The sequence below is a fragment of the Tyto alba genome, unplaced genomic scaffold, assembly GCF_018691265.1.
Source record: "Tyto alba isolate M040663 unplaced genomic scaffold, T.alba_DEE_v4.0 Super-Scaffold_27, whole genome shotgun sequence".
NCBI classification, from domain to species: domain Eukaryota; kingdom Metazoa; phylum Chordata; class Aves; order Strigiformes; family Tytonidae; genus Tyto; species Tyto alba.
In genome coordinates, this window is record NW_024881301.1 from 12,014,818 (window position 1) to 12,029,845 (window position 15,028).

At 36.7% G+C, this 15,028-nt stretch overlaps 1 protein-coding gene across 9 annotated transcripts in view; it reads left to right on the forward strand.

Moving 5' to 3' along the window:
- The window catches only part of PTPRM (protein tyrosine phosphatase receptor type M), a 490,776-nt gene that overhangs the window by 336,082 nt on the left and 139,666 nt on the right, over positions 1-15,028 (forward strand). For 4 of the 9 annotated variants that reach the window (XM_032987657.2, XM_032987659.2, XM_032987662.2 and 1 more), the window contains one exon: positions 187-216. The exons of the other annotated variants lie outside the window; for them this stretch is intronic. In XM_032987657.2, the coding sequence (XP_032843548.1) occupies positions 187-216 (30 nt within the window). The remainder of the gene's footprint in view (positions 1-186; positions 217-15,028) is intronic. 9 annotated transcript variants of the gene reach the window in all.

A 15,028-nucleotide genomic window follows, 5' to 3' on the forward strand; every position in this document is an offset into this window, starting at 1 on the left:
ATATGTCATCTGTCTGTTTCAGACACATTGCATGACATGCCCAGATATGCATTCTTGCTACCTTTCATTTGGGTCACCAGTTCTGGTCTCAGTTTCATCTTGATTTTTCATACATTAATATTTGGCTTTTCTTTCCTTCCATTTCATCTTTTCCACCACTGCCTAATCCTTCCACCATCATGGCAGAAGAAGCTATCACTCCTACACTTACTACCTGTAAGTAACTTCTTTGTCATCAGAGACACTTTCTGCCATGTTGTTCCATGCTTAAGTAGTGAATGCTAATATTGAAAGTTCCTTTATAAAAACAGACTTTGTGAAACTTTTACTGAAATAAAAACATGTTCAATAATGTAATGAAATATTTAGCTTTATAGTGGTTTCTTATGCCTCATACTGTTCATTAGAGTCCTTTGAATGTCATTATGTAAAGTATTTTCTTAATTGAAAAGTAGTAGGTGTAAAAACCACAACCATGTCTATAAGAAATTTTCATGCCCAAGTAACTACTTTTAGAATTTATGTAGTGGTTTTTTTCTCATTTGTTCCATTGAAAATAGAGCAATGGTGACATGTGCAAGCATTTCCATTTGTTGCTGTGTACATATTACTACTTTTTCATGAATAATGATCATGTATAGACATCATGAGTTACTATTACTGAAGTGAATTTCAAAGGAGAAAGCATTAAAAAATGAGGGCAAGATGAAGCGTAACTTTCAGTAAGTAATAACTTTTCATTTTGATACAGTCCTTAGTAATACCATTATATGACTCCTTATTTACCCAAAGCCTTTGCTTCATTCTCGGCTGTCATCAAGTGATGAATGAGACGGGTTCTTCTGTGAATTTAGCAAATCTCCTTCTGAGGTTATTCACCTTTTCTAGCTTTCAAGTACAAGGAGTACATCGTAGTTTTCAGATTAGCAAAATATTAAGGGTCCTGCTTAGTTGCAGAATGCAACGTATCTAAACTTCTTTGATCTTTTCCTTGCTTTTGATGATCTTGTTTGACTGGCAGCAAAAATCAGCTGTCCAGAAGATGTCTGTCTGATTTAAAGCTCAGGTTTAAAAGTCATGGGAAACCAGGAGTTATTTTTATATAGTTACAGAAGATGTGGTGCTACTTGCTTGAGACAGACTGTAGTACTATTTTTCAGGTACATATGGTAGTAGCATGCTCTTGAAAGGAATACATTTCAGTAATGTTTTTATTTTAAAACAATTTTAAGTTTCTTGCTCTCCTTTTTAGCTGCTCTTCAAACTTTTTAAGTAACTATTTTTCCAGTTAATATTTTGGAAAAGCATCAAACATTGATTTATAGAATTTATGCAAAAAATAATATATGTTTTCTAACTTGAAAAGTTGGTAAGCAGATCTATGCTTCAAATAAATTAAAGCAACTAAAATTTAAACCTCTTAGATGAAATTCCCTAAGACTTCTGAATATATTGAAACTGCTCATTCACTTGGTAATTCAAATTTCATATTATATTATTTGACACTTTGCATCTAGTGCAATTTTTTAAAACTGTTCTTTAAAGCACTGTATTAAGGTGAAGGTCAGAAAAAAATGATCTCTTCCACGGATACAGTGTTGTAAAACTTGTTTCTGAGATGAAAATACTGTATTTTCCATTAAATAGGCCTTCAAAAAAAAAATTCAGTTTGGGGCCATTTAAATGTTGGTTTTAAATGTCAAAACAGTATAATATTGTAAGTCATATAGTATGTTGTTGCCATAATAAGTAAATATATTTAAATTAATATTTTAATATGATTCTTGTGTCAAGACTAAGTCAATAATCAAAATTGAAACAAATGGAACATTAAATGCAACACTTTCATTATTCACAGAAATTGGATTATATCTTTTTTTATCTTTTTCTACTTAAAATGGAAAATATGTGAATTGAAATGTTTCTATAAGTTTTACAAACAGGTTTTGCAATCGCAGAGCCTGTTAATCACAGAGATAGTATAGGGCCTCTCTTGATTATTTTGAATACTTTAACAGCAGCTTCAAGAAAAGATCTGTCTTTTCATTAATGTGATACAAATTCAGTAACTTTGTAGTTTGGATACCTTAACTCTTTCAAAATAAACTGTGAGATCTTGACCTTGTATTGTTTTTCTCCCAGTCTGGTGAAAGAAGGGAAGTAAGAGCCCTGAAAAGAGCAGACAAAATTGGCCCCCAACAGGAGGAAGTATTTTGGACCAAATTCTCCACCTGTTTATGCACTACACAATTTCACTGAAATTGGTGGAAATCTTAGATGAATGCAGAATTCATTACAGTTTTATTTTTGGCTGAGGAAGTTGGTATGGATTATAAAATGTTCTGTATTTTGAGAAACATAATTTGAAGTACTCTGCTATTGCTAATTTACCACTTCTATACTGAGTATCGTATTCAAATTTACTGATTAGTCATTGTAAATGCAAGCTGTAACATCCAAGCAAGCATCTATGCACTGAAATAGTTACTATTATCTTGTGTGCTGCTTTCCTTATGTGCTGTGGGCTTCTTTCCCCTAGTAGACTGCAATCTCTGCCACTTCTAGATCCATTCTAAATTAAAATTAAAAAAGAAAAAATTGGCAGATGCCTAGAGCTGCTGATGAATCATCAGAGGTGGACCTACAGCTGTGCATATTTGGCAGAGAATTATTTCCATTTTATCTTGTGTTTACTAGTTACCCAGTCAAGAGATGTTACAGAAAAGAAGTTGAGTACTGCTATTGAGAATTATGCTTCTTTTTAATGGTCTTAAGTGCCGCTGCCAGCACCTTTCCTCCCACTCTTGCTTTCCTTAGAAAGGGGGCATTTTTTACCTTTCACCTCAGTCAGGCAGCAGTTTTTTTTTCATCTGGCTGTAGTTAGTCCTGTATGAGTTCTTTTGTTCTTAAGATTAGAGCAAACCTAATAGTGCTCATTAACTCTGCAGCAGGTCTTTTGACTTTACAGTCAATTCCAGGTGGGAAAAAAGAAGAACAGAGGCTGTGTTCTTAGTGACACTTGTAATGAGTGGTGGTGTCCGCATGGCAACCAGCACTGGCATGACTGCTTTCTCCTGACACATCTTCTGATGGTCAAAACCCCTGCAACATTGACCAGAGAAAGAAAAGTAGATTAGTAGTTGATTGTGTAATTGTGGTTAAATGAACTAGACAAGCCTGTTCAGGTGACGAGTGCCCCTGTGCTCACTGGTGCCCATTAACTTTTATACCTGAGATTTCATTTTGATAAAGATTCTGCCCTTGGAGATCATTAATCATTAGTCAGGAGCTAACATAGCTAGATTAATGCAAATTCAAGCATCAGACAAACAAAATGAGTGCTTGGACCATCTGAGTTGACTTGAGACGCTGGCATCTGATAAACACTTGGGGGAATTCAATTTACCCCAAATTCTGGGGAAGATAATTAAATTGTTGCTGTTATAAGTTACTTTCAAGAAGAGGCTTCATTACATTGCTATGAATAGGATGTACAACCAGTTGAAATACAAAGTTGTGAAGGTATCTTTTATTGTCCCTTAGTTTGATCTTGATATCAAAACGGTATGTTATGATTATTGAAATTAAGGACTTAAGCAACAACACTGCTGCACAGTCATTTCAACTTGTGAAAGCTGAAGTAGGGAAATAAGAGACAGTTATTGCCCAGTATTCTTATAAAATAGTAATCATGTTGAGATCTTAATAGTATGAAATCTGATATTGTCTGACCTGGCACTAATCATCTAGTTAGGTGACTTAGGACAGAAATGCATCACAGGTACGTCCTCTGTATGGTAATCTCAATCCAGAAGCCTAATAAAGTATTGAAACATTACTAAAATGGACTGTATATGACTAGAGGTCCTATTGCCTGGTACTTTGTACATGACTCAAAGAAGACAAAATTCCTCCCTCAAGATAATGAATTCTACAAACACTGACATTTTCCATGTAAATGTGAAGAAAAACATACCCTCCTTTTCATGAGAATTTGGTAGTTTGGGACCCAGTTGAAGTACTTTTCTTGTGTATCTGACTTGAGTTCAGGAGCCTGGGAGTCTGTTCTCAGTTTAGTTATCTCTGTGTCTCTTGTTTCACTAGCAGATTTTCAGCACTGGCTTCTGGAGCATTGTACAGAGATTTAATGTATGGCTCATTTCCCCAGTCTTGTTGCGATTAACCTAGTGCTTTTGGCAGAAGGCGCAAGAGTGGCAGATTCGCAAAATGACCCTAATAATCAGAGTCATAGAATTTCCAAAAACTCAATGGTGACGAAACTCTTAACAGTGATTTCTGAGTAATTCCAGGAAACATGCAGTCATCACATTAAAAACTTTTGTAGTAATTTGAAAATAGTGAAAGAGGTTAGAAACAGCCTTGTATTCTCAATTACAGCTGCCCCTGGAACTAGAATAAATTCATCCGTTTGCATCTTGCAGATGGAGGAAAGCTCTGAACAGAAAAACATTAATGTGTTTGAACTGTTTGAAGTGTTTGATCTGTTAGACTATGCCTATGATCTCTTTTGAATCTTTAAATATGCATAGTTACATAGACTTCTATCATAGAATCATATAACCCAGAATAAACATGGATTTCTGTAATTGTCTTGTAAGATAGACTTAAATGATTTGGGGATGTCCCATGAGGTTTGTTGCATCTGGCAAAGTCTAGAATGCCAGCATATTGAAATCTTTGGATAATATGCAGTGCCCAAAATAGCAAGGAGGGTGTTTTACTAAATCACCGTCACTGAAAAATACATTTGTGGGCTATGTGCCATATGCTTTGAGTACAGAGGTATGATATCTAGCTTTCATGCATTGATATTAAGCAATCTCAGAAATAGAATTTTATTTTTAATTAAAATACACCACATAATTTTTTTAAATCTATCTAAAGTCAATCTTTCTTATACTTAATTTTTGTATATTTTGATTCTTTTGGATCTGATTGTATCGATTTATAGTTAAGGCCTGCATTCCCATTTCTTTGTAGAAAAAAATTGTTAATAATCCTTAATACTCAGACCACCAGTAAGTAAATCCTTTTAGGTTTGTTGGGGGGTTTGTTTTGTTTTGGTTTTTTTAGTAGCTCTTTCTGAAATATGCCCCCAAGGCAGTGATCTAACTATATGAAACAGCTTTCTTGAAGTGTAAGAGAGATCAGATCATTCATGTGGAGGAATAGCTCTGCTTTAGTTCATCTTTTCTGGACGTGTTTAGATACTTAAGTTACTTTTCCAATACCTTCACATAGGAAACCCGTAGTAATTTCTGAAGTTACCCAGACTTTTCAAAACTGTATTGGCCCAGATGTGTTGAGTGAAAAACCATAATCCGTAATGTGCTGCAAGTTTGGGTTTTTCAAAATAAATAAACGGGTACTACAGAGAGAGTGAGGTGAACTATTAGAAGTGATAGATTGCTATGCTGGTCACAGTATCACACTCAGTTACTGTCCTTGTTCCCTCAGTGTCAAGCAGTAAATTTGCAGATGAGCTGGGATTTGGAGATTTTTCTGTCTTTAAAGGGGCAGTTTCAGTTTACACCACTTGTTTTGTGAAGGTACCAGACATTTAGCGTGGGAACCAGTTGTACTGTAGGAAAAATAGATGCTGTGCAGTCCAGAGATGTCTCAGTTCTTTCCACATTAATAAAAGCTTTGTATTGCTTTTCTAAATATACACAGATTTGAATTGAATACTAAAATTGCTTTTAGAAATTGTGGATTCCATATACTCTTGTAGGATAAGCCTGAAAGCCTAGCTTTATTACATATAACACTGAGACATAATACATACATTCAGGAGTGGAAGAGAGGATAGGAACAGGTATTTGTATTAGAGTATTTGTATTGCTGTCCCATATTGAGTCTTGTTCAGTTAATGTTACCGGTTTACCAAGGTGGACTGTCTTCTCTATAAAATTGTGGATTGAATTAATTCCCCAATTAGCCTGTTGACATTGTAGCTTCCTAAAAAATTTGGTTCCCAAATCAGTCATGCTTACTGTCAACAGCAGTCATTCTAGGCACTGAGATTTTGCCATTATCTATCATCATTGTTGAATTAGACTTTCAAAGAGGGTGTAAGGTGAAAAATTTTCATTCACTTTGTTTAAAACTTCTCCCTCAGGAAAAAGGTGCGATTCATGCATTTTTTAATCTGAAATAGCATTTCTGTATGCATAGATAGCTCAAAACTGACTTCAGGTTCTTTCATTTTAAATATCCAAATAGAAAGAAGAGTTTTTCCTTACTTTAGTATTAGTATTTATTGTACAAGAGGGGTAATGGCATTGGAAACTTATTTTCTCTAAACCCCAAACCTTCCATTACACTTTGTGTGACTGTAAATGTCTTAACAGTAAAGAAGCTACACTACATATTAAGACCAAAACACCCTTCATAACTCAGGTTGCTAAAGGCCTGTGTTTTTTTCTAAAAGATGGAAGTGTTAGTTTTCAAAATGGCTTAATGAAATTGAACTGATCAACAGATGTCCAGAAAAGGTGGGACTAGAAGGAATAAGTTGAATGTTGCATTGTATCTCTCCTGGACACAAGGAGGACGAGCAGCATAAAAATGCTTAAAGAAAAATGGGTAGAAGAAATCGTATGGTGAATCTAGCCTAGGACTTCTTTGCTCCAGTGAAGCACAGACTTGATCACTTCCATGATACAGATAAGAACAACTGTAATGAAATGTTCATGTCTGTCAAGTGATGTCAGCACAGGGCACTGAGGTGTTGTAGTCATTACTATTGCAATAACTTCTACTGAGTGATTATATTTTTATTTGAGCTTCTTATCTGTAATCTTTTCTCTGACCCCTGATTCCCATGGGAGATGCTTCAGCTGAAATACCTTTGTTAAGCCTATCTGCAGGAGTTAAGGCCAGGTTAATGGTAATCTGCCTCAAGGTAGCATCTGTCAGTGTTCACTCTTAATTTCACAATGAAAGTGTTCTAATCTTGGCTCTTTTCCTTATTCTCCTATTCATTTCCTTTCTTATCGACAGTATTCCTTGAGCTCCCTTAAAGTCTAGACTTCCAGATTCCCAGGGGGAAGAACAGTGGCCATTTGCTTTCCATAGTGTCTAGCTGACAAAAATCATCATTCATTTCCAAATTTTCTTTCTGTCATTTTTCTTGGTCGTTGTTTTCTTGCAATGAATTACCTAGCTCTGGCATGACAGGATAAGGAATCATACCTCAGTTGCTTTCTTCTGCCACTCCTGGTCACTCTGACCGTCTGCCTCCATTTATGAAAATCTGCAAGGATTCTATCTGATCAGCGTCCATCCTAATTTCAGGGCAATAGCCCATATGCAAAATGTAGCTAGGAAGATTGCATCAGTTGTGAAATTGAGCCTCACAAAAACTAACCAAGCAAGGAAGCAGAAGAATGGACTGTGCTGTGTGCTTACAAATCCAGCAAAGCCTGGCATTTCATCAGTCCCAGACACCCTGTTACAAAAGAAAATCTTTTACAAGACTTATCAAAGATATTAGAATAATGGGTCTATTTCATTTACAAGTGTGCAAAAAAGGTTTTACTACTGTTTACTGCTGTTATTAATATTAGACTGTAGCTTCTAGTGTGTGCTACAAAGAAAAATCTGTAGGACTGTCAGAAAAGTACTGCATGATTCTGTTAGATAGTTCCAGTGCCAATCAGACAGCATCAGTGATGCAAATAAAAAGAGGTAGTAGTTGAGGCAGAGCAGAGTTTTGTAGGACTTATGCCATGAACTACTTGCTTCTGTGAGTACTTAGCTGGTGAACATAAAGAAGCACATTTATTTTTCTGTTTAGCAGCTGAAGTTCAGGACCACTTCTGCATTCGATCAGAGATCCCTCAGTAAGACATTGAGCCAAATGTCTAAGGGTATCTAAATTATACTTGGTTCACCTGCAGAGGGAATTAGCTTCTCCTTTCTCATTCTCTGATTCCACTGATTGTGAAGACATAAGTTAGAGCTACCAGAGGCATCTCTGGCTTCTCTGAAGGAAAGGTAAAGCAAAGCATTCCCCAACCTGTGCATTTCACAGTTGTACAGGAATGAGAGGATCAGCTGGTTTAGAGCAATTATGCCACTCCTCATCTCGCATCGCAAAGTGATAGTGTGCTTTCCACCTGCATGGTGATGTCAGTAGCCAAAGGTTGGTCTTCCAGTACGGATATGTTCATATTGGGTATGATAATGCATGAATATTGCCTGCAGCAGGTAGTGGATCAGGTAGGCTAGATAGATCTAGTTTGCTCAGAGATATGTGCCAGATTATGCTTGCAGCACAGAAAGCCAACCATACCCTGGGCTGCATCTGGAGAAGTGTGGCCAGCAGGTTGAGGGAGGTGATTCTCCCCATCTACTCCACTCTCATGAGACCCCAGCTGCAATACTGCATCCAGCTCTGGGGCCCCCAACTTAAGACCTGCTCACTTGTGTCTAGAGGAAGGCCACAAAGATGATCAGGGGGCTGGAGCACCTCCCCTATGAGGACAGGCTGAAAGAGTTGGGGTTGTTCAGCCTGGAGAAGAGAAGGATCCAGGGAGACCTTATAGGGGCCTTCCAGTACTTGAAGGAGCCTAGAGGAAAGTTGGGGAAGGACTCTTTATCAGGGAGTGTAGTGATAGGACAAGGGGTGATGGTTTTAAATTGAAAGAGGGTATATTCAGATTAGGCAAAAGGAAGAAATTCTTTCCTGTGAGGGTGGTGAGATACTGGAACATGTTGCTCAGAGAAGCTGTGGCTGCCCCCTCCCTGGAAGGGTTCAAGGCCAGGTTGGACGGGGCTTTGAGCAGCCTGGTCTGGTGGAAGGTGTCCCTGCCCATGGGTTGGAACTAGGTGACCTTTAAGGTCCTGTGCAACGCAAACCGTTCTAGGATAGTTCAATGTATTTTGCAGTTTTATGGTCCTATTTGGCAATTGTCCATGGAAACGTCACTTCAAAGGGACTAGGTTCATGGTTTACACTGTACTTTCAAAAGCAGATGAAATACGGAATGCTTTGTATTTACTGAATTTTTTAAGGTGAGATTGTCATGTTTATGATACATCATAGAATAAGACCCTGATCTTTAGCTGTAACATCCAGGTGTTAATGGCAGTAGAACTTTACTTTCTGCTTACCAAATAGGGAAGATTCATGTCTGCATTTTAATATTCTCCAGATTAAGATTATAGAAGGTGTTTTAAATTAAGAATAAAAACACAAAAGGATGTTAGTAAACCATAGGGATTACCTACTGTATGCTTAAGAAAAATAAATGAAAAGGCAAACAAGGTACACCTGCATGTTGAGTCCTAATACAGGCTCTCAGCAAGAACAAGTTTGTTGTTTTGATGAATAGTTTACTGCAGTTTCAGTTGCCTTTTGCTGTAACCAAAGCACTGTAAACCTATTTTGAGACAGGAGTACTGTGCACTCATGAAAGTGTCTTGTCTAGTTCACTGTCCACAAAGAGGTTTATATAACTTACTCATTAGATCTTAGTGTTGTTGTCTTCCTTCCAGCTTCTTTTTCAGCACTAATGTGTACGACTAGCTCTTAAGTCTGCATTCTTACTCTACTGACCATTTCCTTTTTCATCAGTTTCTCTTCTTCCTCTGCTCTTCCTTTTAGTTACTCCTGCTTTCTTTTAGCCCCTCTTCCTTCCCTCCCCCCCCCCCCCAGATACGATGTTGTCTGCTCTGTCCTGAAAAATATTTCCTTAAAATTGCCTCATTTTCATGCTCTATGCTCTGCTTTGTCTCCTGATACTTAATGCAGGCTGCCTAGTCATTTGTTCTTGCTCCATGTCCTACCATCTCTCTCCTCAGAACCTGTAGAAGGGAAGGAGAGGCCAATCTAAGAATGTCAGAATATCCTTCTGTTACTGTGCAACCTTTTTTTTGGTAATTCTTCTCATTCTTGATATTAACTAAAGGGCATTGCTTAGATAGACTTACTCTGTGAGAACATTTAATATGGTAAAATTAAGGAAAGACTGTTTAATATGGTAATATTTTAGATATAATTTCATTTGATACAGTAAAATTAAGGAAAGACTGAGACATCTACATAAGAATTTTTTTCATTAGGGATTGTTTCTTTATTTTCATGGGAAAACAGCAAGGTCGTTTTATTTGCTCATTTTTTCTTACCTAAAAAATTATTTTGCCAAGGCTTTAAAAATATTCACCTCTAGGCTGAAACATAGCATGCAATAGTTTACATTCAAAAAAAAGAAAAAAAATTATCTTAAGCAATTGAAAGTGATGTCACCATGGAAGTTGCAATATAACATTAATTATAAGAAATGTTCTTCAACACCCACAGTACTGTGTATTTACTTATGTCAAAACAAGGTAATTCTTACTGTATTAAGAGTAGCTTTTCATTTTATGATTGCCTGTTGTTCTTTGAATCATAACCTTCACTCATTTCTTTAATTTAGGAGAAAAAGCCATTAAACATAGATACTTCCTGAAAGTGTGGGCTGCGTGAAAGCTTTAATTAAATCTACAAGTAAAGCTTTAAGAGAACAAGAATCAAATTATTTGCAACAAGGACCATGCATTTATTTCTGTGACAGGCTTTTCCATGTTAGAGAAAAGGCAATCTGTGTACCCTTATCTGAATTAGTAAACTCAATATCACTTTTCATTAGCATGGTAGGTCATTGCCATGCGTCTTCAGTGTGACACTGTTTACATGTTAATGACCTCACAAATAGAGTCTGTTCCAAACAGTTAGCAGTAGTAGAAAGTTGTAAATCCATGAAGTGGAATAAACTGTCCTCTGCTTTCTGCATCATTACTTCTTGCAAGTTCCCCTCTGGACTCAGCTTCATAATTAGGCAGCAATATAATTAAGGCAAATTCAGTAAATGCAAATAGGGCAAAAGGATTTATAGCTGATTATGGTTGTTACAGCATACCTGAAATAAATTAATTTCTAAGCATCATTATTAGTTGACTTTTCAATGACATGGACTCTAGAAGTATAAAGTATTATTCACAAAAAATGCTCTTAGCTTAAGTTACTGATGTATTCACATCTACAAAGTGCTGACATACCCATGAAAAAAAAAAAGCAGAAAAATACAGTAGAACATATTGCTTTAGTTGTTTGGTGTATGATTGCGTTGTATTAGATAGGATTCTTAAGATTATAAATATATTTTTCCCCCACCATATAATGTTAGTAAATCAGCATTCTCCCTAAAATCATGTCGATAATGTCATATTTACATCTGGTAATTTGACTAGACAGTGGAAAGCTATGCTGCTTTAAAATCTTGGAATGATAAAGCCAACATCAAATGAGTAAAACAGACTCAGCATAACCACTTAAATTTGATTCCCTCAAATATGTAAAGCAAGGGCCATTCTGATATCCTGCTGTGTGAATCCATTTAAGTTCTGAATGCCGTCAATTCCCATTGACTTCAGCACCTTGCAGAATCTGGCCCTGTATTTGGATGTCTCAGCCCAGCCATAACAAAAAGCCTATTTTTCACTAGTCATTTGCAGCATATACCTGGTATTTCAAGACACATACTCTGTGGTTCTGCCTGCAACAACCTTGGGAGTTGCTTTGAAGGCAGAGAGTAATGGTTTCTACTTTAGTCGCTCACCTAATATGCAAAGCGAGTTTAATTATATGCTGTCCAACCCTCTCTGCTACATATTTTTCCACTTGCTGGTTCTGGGTGAAATACATACTTTCTACGTGCAGAGGTTACTAGTAAGTGTACAGTGCCCCTGGAAGCATTTATGGCTAATCTTGCCCTCAGCATGCATAATGTAGCTAAGTACTAATTAAACGTTAAAGAATAGGGATCCATCTTTTCTCTCCCTGATGAATAGAGGAATGTGTTCTGCATGGGGTCAGATCCTATTTTCAACTGGACAGAATTGCTAGGATGCTGCAAAACCTAACTACATGAGACTAAAATTCGAAAGACTCCAGGTTTTCTCACAGCACAACAAACGACTAATAAATCACTGTCTTATGTTGTGTAATGAATTAGCTGTTTTACTGTTTCATATAAATATGTAATGCTGCAAGGCATACATGGGCAGAATATAGATTTGATTTCATAAGGGACATTTTTTTTGTCCTATACAATGATTTCTGAAAATTGTCTGTGGCCCAGTTGTACATTTTGCTATTAAAAACAAAGAGAAATATAGTTCTGGGAAGGCAATAAAGTCACCACAAACATTATTTCCCCCTCTCAGATCCCAATAATAGCTGATTAAAGCAGGTTTTGATTGCTTCTAAATATTGCCATGACTGCTGCCATGCAGTATAAGAGAAATTAACTGGTGAGTGATGGATCTGTGGTGGCAGATAAAAAACTTGGCTGTTTGGTGGAAGTCTGTCTTTGTAGGGCTACAATTTCCCTGCAATTTCCCAAGGTTTTGTAATTTTAATACTTCTTCAAAACCTTTCCCACCAGAATGAACTATAACTTTGCAGTTCTATGAAGTCATCCTTTCAGAAATCCTGGTATTCACTTCTTTCCTGCAGGCTTCTTCCTGGCTTAAAAGTCTAATAATAGCAATTGCTTTTTAAATAAGTTTCCAAACAGGTTATGGAAGGAGCACGGGAATCAAAATGTCTGGTTTCTGCCACCAGTGTGCTGATGAAAGTTCTTAAACCTTTAGGTGCCATATTCTTCACATTAATTACATTTTGATTGCTATTAACTGCTACAAAGCAGTGGTATCAGGGCTTTTGGAGGTGTGATAATCAGAGAGGCAGAGTACTTCATGCTTCCTTTATCATCACTTGGATTTGAGAAATCTGATCTTTGTATTTCTAAATAGAAAGCCATCACTGTCTGAAAATGCATGTTGTTGGAATATTAGTACCTGAAAATCAGTGATCAGCTAAGGCAGGATTAGCCACATATACTTGCAAAAGCACATGTTCTCTTATGAGTAGCCCTTGCAAAAGCACCAGGGGAGGTGTAAAGTGTTTTCTCTGACATCAGTTACTTTGACACTTCAGTGGCTGCAGAGCTGCCTCCTTTCCCACAGTAGGAGTAATCAGCATCTGAGCTTTGCTGCTTGAACTCTTGTGCATGGGAATTACTCTTTTGACCAAAAAAAAAAAAATCTTTAAAGCCCAGATATTGCAGTAGTAATTTCCTTGGATAAAGGTATGAGAACAGTAAAACAGAATAATACAATAATTTAGCATCTCATGATTTTCAGAAATGCATAAATACAATAACTGAGCATACTATACCACTTAGAGTCTAATAATTTGTTGTCTGATTAGAAGCAGACAGATAGCCATAAGGTGAAAATAAGATGGAAAAGGTCATACGATTAAATTAGCTGCATTCAGACAGGAGTTACTTACAAAGGTTTTTTTCTCTGATTACAGAAGGTCAACAGTAAGTCAAGCAAATAAGATCAAGTTAGTGACCCTCAGAAAGAAATTAACCTCAGCGATAAATAAAAGGTTACTGTCCACTACGAGCACTCCAAGATAAGCTACTCTTGGTTAATCACATCTTTCACTTTCAGCTATGGAGTCTGCCTATAACTGCCATTCTGATTATTTACAAAGGAACACACATCCTTAATACAGGATCCAAGTTGTAAAACTTGTTTTCCCTTTCACACTGCTTTTTAATAACACAAGAAATGCCTACCGCAGTCCTAGTGCACATCCCATTAATATCCTATCAAATTTGTCACTGTTTTGTTGTAAACAGATTCTTCTGAGCAGTGCTGTTCTCTGTATCACTTAATCTTAGGTGTTTTCAATCACTACATTATTGCCTGGTGGGTTAAAAATATTGACAACAGGTTAACATTTTGGTCTCATGACTCTCCCTTTTTAATGTCAGGTTTATTTTCCTTTTGTGGACATTCTTGGAGCCTAGTTTTTCCTGCTGTGTCCTGTCAGTCTAATGAAAATCTAGTCTAAATTTATACTGCAGGATTTTCATAATATATCTCTTGCATTTGACTAATCAAGGAGAATCTAGTTTTGTAGTCAAATTGGTTCTCTATCTCAAAGTCTTTTAATATGAGTGAGGAATTGCAGTGGTCCAAAGAAGTTGTAAAACCCTCCGAAAAGTCACTTGATGTTGTTTTGGTACTTGTGAATTTGCTGCGAATGGAAAACTACTTTGTCTTCCATAATCTGAAATCCAAGAAATACATATATATTGGAGTGACTAACTAGCAGTGAAAACACAGCAGGAAAGGTCACTGTCCTGGTTCATGATTGCTGATTAGTCACCAGAAGTTCAAAGTTAAATTGGCCTGTCTTCATCTTCCCCATATCTCATTAGCCACTGCAGTACCTGTGAGCTAGAATTTTCCTGTTGGGATCTTCTCCATAGATACTCATGCAGATCTTGTCTGTGACAAAAGGAATCTCCATGCACATTAGCCATTTGTTGTTATTTTAGTAGCTTCTGTGTGCTTGGTTTCTAATTGGTGTTGAGAAATGTCTGTTTTGCAGACGTTACAGTGGTCTGTGGCAGAATGACTTTGCCTTTCTGAGGAAAGCCAGTGATAGGGTCTCTTTTGTTGTTGCTTGTATTGCTGTCAGATGCTTACCAGACAGTAAAACAAAACAGCTATTTTTAAAACATTTACAGGCCAAACAGACTATGTTGCTTAAGAGATAGTTAAATGATTACTCAGGGTTTATGCATTTTGAAGTGGCATCATCTACTCAGTATTGAGTAATCCTTGAGAAATTGGATTGAGATACTAAATAAATCTATGTCACATGCTGCTTCTTCAGTATCAACTAACAAAATATTAATGCCACAGTTCCTCCTACTCTCTGCAGACTGCTGTTTTATTGCATTATGTCCTACAATGATACTGTTGCCTTTAAAAAATTATTTTCTTTCCTTATGTGTCAAAGGTCAGTCAGAAGGAGAATACTAGTTTGTGTCATGTGCATGCAAGTCATTGCTCAGAACTTAAATGTAAAAGAGAGGTTGAATAGATCAGCAAATGTCCTAGAAGTTCAGATATGGTTAGTTTGCCCTTGCTT